Below are 9,523 nucleotides of genomic sequence, written 5' to 3'. Positions count from 1 at the left end.
CATCAGATTTAGAGATCACCAGCTAGATAGGACTGATCTCAGATTAAGTTAAATCATATTCATTATCAGTATATATAGAGATCACCCGCTAGATAGGATTGATCTCATATTTCATTGAGCATTGTCGTTATCATTAAGTTTAAGAGGTCACCCGATAGAGAGAACTGATCTCAACTACAGTGCTTAGTTATCAATATCAGAAGATTCAGTTATTCAGTATCTCAGTATTAGTAGTGAGTTCAGACGTCAGTAAAGAAGTATTCGAGTCTCAGTATTCAGTGTCACGATGATTTCATTATGGTTTGTGCATTCATGTATATGTCCTCATTCAGTACTCTCATGTTATTTAGTTAAGTAATTATTCATTCATAAGCCCTTGCATTTAGCCTTACCTCATCTTGCATACTCAATACATTCCCACATACTAATGTATTTGTGCTATGTTTTTTACTTTACACTATAGGTTCAGAAGCACGAGATCCAGAGCACCCTTAGCAACTCAATTCCAATCAGCAAGAGTAGGCCTAGCAGTGAGTCCTCATCATTTGAGGATGGTTCTTATTTTATTTTATTTCTAGTTTCAATATGTCAGTAGTTGGAGTTAGTTAGGGACATGTCCTATCAACTCCTTATTCAGATAGTTTAGAGGCTTTCAAACTACAGAGTTTTCAGACTAGTTATTCAGACAGATGTTTAGTTTTGATATTCATAGACTTTACTCAGTTGTATTTTCAGAATTTGAACCTTATGGCAAGTTTTTGCCAATTTTTTGCATTTATTTCAGTATATTATGCAGTGCTTAGATACAGATATCAGAAAGGGTTAGTTATGGTTCCTCGGGGTCATGAGCACTGTGTGGCATTTCGATTCCAGAAAATTGAGGCGTTACAGTTGTTTTTGTTGATCATTTGCAGAATTCACTCATATTGTTCTTTGGTAAATATTGCATTTCCTATTTGACTCAATTGATCCATCTAATTATTTGAATCTACTAGTTGTTTTGCATTATTAGAGCAACACTTTGTAAAGATTTAGTAAAAGAGCACTGCTTTTCATATGGATTATAACCACCTTGATCTACCGAATATTTATGAGAAGCCAAGGAAACATTATAAGTTGTGTTAGTTCCTTCATGCCTGAACTTCTTCTTAGCCTTATAATCCTGAGGATAGCCAACTAACTTCTAGCTTTTCTCCTTACTATGCCTTTCGAGTTTAAAAAATCACACTGCAGAGTATAATTTTTTCTGAACGTCTCATTCTGACTTCCGCCTATTCCATTCCTTGTATACATGGCCATCTTAAGATTCTTTCCACCAGTAACAGGATTCATTCCCAGAATCCCTACATGAGTTGTAACAGATTTATGACTTTCATAGTTGATTATCGTTGCATAAGCCTGGTTGACATTTGGTAGAGCGGTCATAAGCAAGATTTGACTCTTTTCTTGTATATCGGACTCATTCAGATCCATGAGGAACTGAAATAGTTTCAGATTTTGTAGATGAAACACATATTTCTTTGATTTTTCACATTCACACGTAGGTGCAGACACAAAAGCCTCAAATTCTTCCCATAAATCAATATGTTTTGAGAAATAGATAGACACAAAAGTAGTTCCTTGAGACAGTGTAGCAATCTCTTTATGTAGATTAAATGTTTTGGCCCAATCAATCTTATTACACCCCTCATACAGCTCATTCCAAGAGATTCCACTAAGTAATTCCTTAGAAATAGAGTTCATGATATAAGATAATACCATCGCATTTACCCTCTCCTGGTGATTACCCAATTCAATAGAGGATTTATCTTTAGAGCATGTTCCATTGACAATACCCAACTTATTTCTCCCTAACAAGGTTATACGCATAGACTTAAATCATATTGAGAAATTCTTAACCACTGTCAACTGAAAAGAGAATCTGAATATCACTTACATCGGATGGACTGAGAAAAAGGGGATAGGTATAATCCAATGCACTAGGAGTAGCCCTAGACAATACAGCAGACTCAACTCTACCAATCTCGTTCACCATTATTACAAACTTGCAACTATGATTCAAGAAATTTTTGAACTTCGAATCAACTCAAATATGAACTGAGTTGCTCTTCACAGACCAAAATCACATAATCAATTTACTTAACTAGATTTTCTAGCGAGTACGCTCTGATACCATGTAATTAAGCTAGATATCATTAATCTACAAGAAAGACACAAATAAGAGGAAGAGATCAATAGAGATAGAGTAGTTGACTTGTATTCATTCTACTTGTTCAATGTACACCTGATGTCTATATATAGACCTGCTTATAGGCTAACTAACTAGTCGTTAAACAGTACATGTAACTAACTACTCAAAAATAGTTATAACAGAAAAATGAAACTTAGTCTTCTCTATTTCTTCTAGAATCTATATCAGTTGTTTTAGCTACATTCATCCAATATTCAACAGAATGGAGAGAGTAAATTCTTTTCATTTGTCATTTGCCACGAGTAAGCAGATAGAGTTATTGAGGACATATGTTGGTGCAAAAGTAGGTATCTCATTAAATAGTATGCGAGTTGATCCAAATACAATTGTTATTGATCAAAAAAATATTTCAAAACTAATTTTCTAATTAATTTTGAGTATCGAAATAACCTAGCCGAAATAGTTAATTAAATGATCGATTGAGTTACTATACATAGACTATTAACGTATTACTATGATAATCTAATATGATTATATGAACATATAGTATGTAGACTAATTAATTGGGGCACATAATCACAGATGCTAAGAGCAACATGTTTTAGCTAATATCTAATTTTGACTTGGATCCGTATGGTGATTATTCGGGTATTTGTTGTTCACTTGCTTCATATTAAAGGAAAAAAGTGGTCAAGCTAAGACAACTTGCGTCTACCCCAGAATTTTATCTTCTTTTTTTTTTTTCCTTTTAGTTTCCATCGGTTCAATCATTTTTTATAGGAAAAAATGTGCTAAAAATAGTTGTACTTAGACGAAATTTGCAGTTACGCACCCTGAATTTTGCGGGGGTCTTATGAACCCCCTAAACTATTTTTTATCGTATTTAACAGACATATATTTTCCCTTTATCAAACATTTTTTTCTTACGCGCTCAATGTGAGTGAAATACACGCAGTGATTCAAGTGCTAAATATATGTCAGTTAAATACGATAAAAACTAGTCATAGAAGCCCCATAAAATTCAGGATGTGTAACTGTAAATTTTACCAAAGTATAAGTATTTTTCTCACATTTCTCCCTTTTTATATATTTTAATTTCAAAGGGAGTGTGAGATAAATAACATCTTTGAGTTTAAGTTTTTTTTCCAGTGTACAAAATATTCTATTGTCAAGTCAACTTGATTTACTAAGGCAGGTTATCCAACTTTTTACATAATAATTCAAAAAAAAAAAAATTGGATAATGTGTAATAGCATATTTTATTGCTGGTTAAGTTTACATGATAATGTAGAATATTTGCACACTAACAAAAATTTAAATTCTTTCTTTAATTAGTCTTACTCTACAGAAAATTACATTTATTATGTCATTACAAATAGGTGAAACCCATCGACATGCACTTAAAGTTACATTAATCTTTCACTTTGGCACCTAAAGTAAATATTATTCATTTTTGACATCTCAACTAGCATTTCGATGTGTCATTTTAATACTTTTTGCACAATCAGCAAACATATATGTTATGTGTGTATTACAGGCGCTATGACATGTAAAAGGACCAACTATAAGAGGACATTTCAAAATAATTTTTATATAATTAATTTAAATAAAAAATATTAATAACCCCACTCCTACCCTATATCATCTTCCTCAGCCACCCACCCCACCCCCCATATCATCTTCCTCCCCCTCCCCCTCCCCCCTCCCCCCTCCCCCGCCCCTCCCCTTACTCACCAACCCGCGCCCCCAAATCCCCGCTGCAACAACCCCCAACATTCCCCTCCCCCAGCCTCACCCACCTGAATCCAAAAACTTCCCCAGCTAACCTTAGTTTGGTGATTAATTGGTCCTATGACTTTTGCATAAGCTAAGCTGCAACAGGCCCCAAATTCTATGAATATCTCTCTTGATTTTATTTTTCTCTTTAACGTTCAATTAGTAAGATCTGTACATAAAATTAATATTTATTATACAAGCAGATCTATTTGATATATATAAAAAAAGTTATACTGAATTAAACTAAACCCAACAAGATCTTCTACAGATTGAATAGAAAAAATATTTGTCGATAAAATACGGTGGATTAAAATCAAATCCAACCAAATCAGTTCTTTTGTTTCTTATTTTCACTTTCATTGCTTTAAAATTATCTACTGAAATTTGGAGAGCACCATGTGAGGAATTTTCATTTGATTGTCAATCATACTAAATAAGTTATCTTGAAGAAGAGGTGGTACGACAATGGGCATTTGAAAAGATGACTTAGGTTGAGAAGCGGGTGGGGGTGGGGTGGGGTGGGGTGGGTGGGCTGGAGAAGATAGATTTTTGGGGGTGGGGGGGTGGGGGGAAGAAGATAGATTTGTGGGGTGGGGTAATTATAATCCTTTTTTTTTTTTATAATCATTTGGGTAAAAAAATTTAGATGTCAATTTTATTTATATGAGCGAATTTTTATAAATGATATGACTAGTTATTATTCAATTTTAGATTTAGTTTTATAAATTATATTACTAGTTAAATCTTTATTTTTAGATTCAATTTAGTTTTTATTCAACCAACTAAACTAATTAAATTAAATATTATTTGTAAATCTGATTCGTATGAGAGAGGTTGAATCCCTAAATTTATATCTAATTTTTAAATCTATTTCAATAATTTTCACTATTAAATAAGTTTAAGATTGGTAAAAATGGTGGATGAAAATAAAGAAAAATGTATAAATTAATGAGGGTGAGTTAATATATTGCTTGTCGGGTAACTTGGACGCCACATCAGTCGAAAAATACCTTCCACGCGCCTTTAGACAAGTGTAAATTTTTGTTTCAATATTGTTATTAACGATACTCCTTATAGAAATGACATGACATTGATTTATAAAGAATATTTTTGATATATCTATATTTTTAATTTAAAATTTTAATATTCAAAAATATTATTTATATTCTTGAAATTCGTGACCCGTCAAGCTAAAATACATAAAATAATGAATTGTAGAATAAATTATAAACTCAAAACGCCACTCACTCTTATCTAATTGTATGAATGAACTCAATCTTTAATATGGACACAATATTGCAACACTTAAGTCTTAATAAACAGTAAAATCAAAATAAAGCAAGCTTTAAGATGTCTTTCGCTCTCATCTGACAATAGTAGTTAGTTTTCTGGAGGAGTAGGAGGAACAAAGTAGTTCAAAACAGATCAGAAGGAAATTTCTAAAGTGGAGAAGGACAACTCTCCAGCAACTGATACTTGAATTTCTTACAGAAAACTCCATTTCACCAAATCTATATTAAACAACTCAATTAAACTCCTAACAGAAAAATAAAAAATTATTCAATATGTTAGTCTATATTTCACTCTTCTCTTCCTTTATATTTCCTATTGTTATCACTAATCTTTCCCTCATCACATATTCCTCTATTCCATCTCATGTATTCACTTCGTAGCCGGAAATCCCCAGTCCTCTTTTCCCCCAACTTTCTCAAGATGAAGCACAGTGGCAGGAAGAACAACAATTTTTCCATATTTGTAGTTGTATTCTCCATATTCCTATTTGGATGTTTCATGTACAATGAAGACGTCAAGACAATTGCTGAATTCCCATTTTCCATGGCCAGAAATCAAGATATTAGCAATGAATCGTTGAATCAAGAAAATGGAGTTAAAGAAATTATTCCAAACATTGGTGATCATGAGAGCAAAGTCTCATCCGTCGTGATGAATTCAAGAACGGAGAAAGAAACAGAGCAGGCGAAGGAGGAAAAGATTGAAATGCCTACTGAAGAAGAAGAGGAGAATATTGAGTTGCCACCGGAAGATTGTGATCTTTTTACAGGGGAATGGGTTTATGACAATGTCACACACCCAATTTATAAAGAACCAGAATGTGAGTTTCTCACAGCACAAGTCACTTGCATGAGGAATGGAAGACAAGACTCCATGTATCAGAACTGGAGATGGCAACCCAGAGACTGTTCTTTACCCAAGTATGAACGAATTCTTGATTCTTTAATCCTTCTTTATTTCTTTGTCCAATTTTCTTACTTAACATTTTGATATTGAAATTTCAGATTTAAACCAAAATTGCTGCTTGAGAAACTGAGGAACAAGAGACTTATGTTTGTGGGAGATTCGCTGAACAGAAATCAATGGGAATCCATGATTTGTTTGGTTCAATGCGCGGTTCCTCCCGGCAGAAAAAGCTTAAACAAGAATGGTTCTTTGTCTGTTTTCAGGATTGAGGTATATATCTATCTTCACTTTTCGATTGTTTATCTAAGTAGCATTAATTTTTCAATTATCTCGTACTTCCCTCAATTACAATGATAATGAATTATTAATTGCTTCCTGTATTTAAGTGACCTGCATTAATAACACCTTATTAATTGTTCCTTTATAAGTTCATGATAGTGCAAACAATTTCCTAACACCTTATTAATTGCTCCTTTATAAGTTCATGATAGTGCAAACAATTTCCTTACTAGACAATCAATCTTATTAAGTTTACTGATTTACTATCATCATTTAAAAAAAAATGACCTACTTTGACTTAACACAAAGTTTAAGAAAATAAAGAAATTTTTGAATCTTTTAACCTCTAGTTAAAGTTGTGCCAAATATGCCAAAATGTCCTTTAAATCTTGTGATCCTAAACATATCATGTGAAAAATTAAAATTAAAGTATTGCCAAAAAAGAAATATGGTCATTCTTTTTTAAACAAACTAAAAAGGAAAGTAGGTCATTATTTTTTAAACAGAGGACTATTATTTTTCAACTGACTAGTTTCACTTATAATGGATTGTTATTTTTTTAGAGACCTTATAGTTTAAAATCATTAGTTATAAATCACGATCCTGTAGTTTTGCTTACATTTGAAGTCAATAACTAATGTTGCTTAATGTTTAATCTTTGATTGGTTGGATTAGATTATGTATTATAAGTTCAGTAAGAAGATAGACTGATTCTCTATATAACTCCACCTAATACGGGTAAAGCGGTTAGTCCATCTGCGAATAGTTGTGGTGCTGCTCTCAGCATACGTATCCCTTGAAAGAAGCTTTTGAAATAATTTTATCTCTGTATATGTAAATTATAATAATAATAGATGTGATATGAACATGCATGAAGGATTATAACGCCACAGTGGAATTTTACTGGGCTCCATTTCTGGTGGAGTCAAATTCAGATGACCCAAACATGCATAGTATATTGAACCGAATTATCATGCCCGAATCAATCGAAAAACATGGGAAGAACTGGAAGAATGTGGATTATCTCGTCTTCAACACATACATTTGGTGGATGAATACTTTCGCCATGAAAGTTCTGTAAGTAATTAATACTCAAAAAATCCAACTTGATATTTTTTTCCTCTACAGAATTCCACATTTATGTTTTGATATTTTTCCTATAAAACAGACGAGGGTCATTCGATGAAGGAGCCACAGAATATGATGAGATCGAGAGACCAGTTGCATATCGGAGAGTTTTGACAACATGGTCGCAGTGGGTAGAAAACAATGTGGATGTCAATAACACCAAAGTCTTCTTCATGAGCATGTCTCCCCTTCATATAAAGTATAATCCCCTTTTCCTTTCATGTTCTATATTAATTAACTTAGAAGCTACATTTTCCTTCATATTTTAGTATTTGATACATATCATATCAACATTTTAACTCTCAAACGTTATGAGATGATAAGTAGTAACATGTAGTGTCCACTGTCCATACAAGTGAGATGGTAATCTGATAAATAATGCTGGTTACCCAGCTAGTACATACAACATAGTGTAAAATTATTCACATTGTCTTTTTCACATTGTCGGTCTACATAAGTTAAGTCCCTCGTATCAAACAAGCCTTAGAGTTAGCGGACATTACGGACCAAACTGTGACAATTTTCTGAGTTTTTCTTGGTTAACCCTTTGCAGGAGTTTGGATTGGAACAATCCTGATGGGATAAAATGTGCAAAAGAGACAACCCCAGTGTTAAATACATCAATGCCGCTTAGTGTTGGTACAGACAAAAGACTATTTGTGGTAGCAGCAAATGTTACTCAATCCATCAATGTCCCTGTTTATTTCCTCAATATCACCACCCTATCTGAGTACAGGAAAGATGCACACACCTCTGTCCACACCATTCGACAAGGAAAAATGCTGATGCCGGAGCAGCAAGCTGATCCAGCTACCTATGCTGATTGTATTCATTGGTGCCTCCCAGGATTGCCTGATACTTGGAATGAGTTCCTCTATTCGCGTATTATATCCCATTCTTGACACTAGGCATATTTTTCCTATAACAGTGATGTCGATCATTTTATGCGCATTTCAATTATGATCCTTCATTGTGCAGCTTCACTCCAATTTCTATATTTTTTTTAGGGGGTTTAAGAACCACAATTCTAATTTTGGTGCTTTCTTGTTAAGTCCTTGTTATCTTTTCCTAAAGAAAAGGAAAAAAATCTTGTAGCTGTGATTGCCCATTTGCCCTGAGTTTTATGGTGGTCCCAAAGATCTTGTTGATGTGCCTGCTCTTGGGCTTTGGAGTGGTTCCCATATCTTTGTATAACGTTGGGCTTTTGCTTATCTTTTCCATTTCATAGGGCCTCTGATGAAGAAGCAGGTCACACACAAGAAAGAGTCTGGCGGTTGGGTAAACATCAATCTAATTACAACCATTGTACAATGAAATTCTATTTTGAAGAAAATAAATGAATAATATATACCGAACTTAACAGTGCATTTACGTATCTCTGCAGAAACTTGTGGCGTTCTTTCTTTTCTGTTTTTTTTTTCGGGCGGGGGGGGGGGGGGGGGGGGGGGGGGGGGGGGAGGGTGCCAAATATCGACATCTAATTCGTTGTAGTCCTATACCATTGAGCGTCAGAGATGCAATTTTTCTTAGACTTTTGGTGATCCCCCAGAACAACAGCTTAATTTGGAAATTGGTCAATAGGGTCCCTGCTGCACACAATTTCTGAGAAAAATCATTCAAGACAGATGCATTAGAATTAGCTAGAAAAAATTGGCTTCCCCCTCCCCCAAGTATTATTCAAGACAGATGCACCGGTTGGTTTCGATTCGATTTGATGCAATTTTATGTATTATCGACCAAATTAATAAGATATTTTTTTATCGATTTTGATTTATGAATTTTTAGTTCTTAACAGTTCGAATTTTGATTTAACCGATAAGAAAATACCCATAAAATAGAAATAATAGCAACTCACGTGAAAGGAAACTAGATTGACGCGCGGCAGCTCCGAAAACAAGTTTTGGCGAACAATTTCATCATCAAATTGACGGAACCCAACAACTCGACCAA

The 9,523-nt window shown here is 33.9% G+C and overlaps 1 protein-coding gene across 1 annotated transcript; it reads left to right on the top strand.

The window, feature by feature from the left end:
* The first annotated feature begins 5,416 nt into the window (after positions 1-5,416).
* LOC107863469 (xylan O-acetyltransferase 1) lies at positions 5,417-8,938 on the top strand. Its single transcript, XM_016709401.2, has 5 exons — positions 5,417-6,180; positions 6,265-6,436; positions 7,323-7,522; positions 7,614-7,772; positions 8,127-8,938. The coding sequence occupies exons 1-5, from the start codon at positions 5,624-5,626 to the stop codon at positions 8,473-8,475; spliced, it is 1,437 nt and encodes a 478-aa protein (XP_016564887.1). The 5' UTR covers positions 5,417-5,623; the 3' UTR covers positions 8,476-8,938.
* The last annotated feature ends 585 nt before the right edge of the window (positions 8,939-9,523 follow it).

The sequence above is a fragment of the Capsicum annuum genome, chromosome 3 (assembly GCF_002878395.1).
Source record: "Capsicum annuum cultivar UCD-10X-F1 chromosome 3, UCD10Xv1.1, whole genome shotgun sequence".
NCBI classification, from domain to species: domain Eukaryota; kingdom Viridiplantae; phylum Streptophyta; class Magnoliopsida; order Solanales; family Solanaceae; genus Capsicum; species Capsicum annuum.
The sequence above is the reverse complement of the archived record's forward strand: the minus strand, read 5'-3'. Positions and strand labels throughout refer to the sequence as shown.

Coding starts and splice junctions, on each gene's coding strand:
- LOC107863469 (XM_016709401.2), top strand. CDS start 5,624: ATGTATTCACTTCGTAGCCGGAAATCCCCAGTCCTCTTTTCCCCCAAC. Junction 6,181..6,264: donor AGAGACTGTTCTTTACCCAA/GTATGAACGAAT, acceptor TTGAAATTTCAG/ATTTAAACCAAAATTGCTGC. Junction 7,523..7,613: donor ACTTTCGCCATGAAAGTTCT/GTAAGTAATTAA, acceptor CCTATAAAACAG/ACGAGGGTCATTCGATGAAG.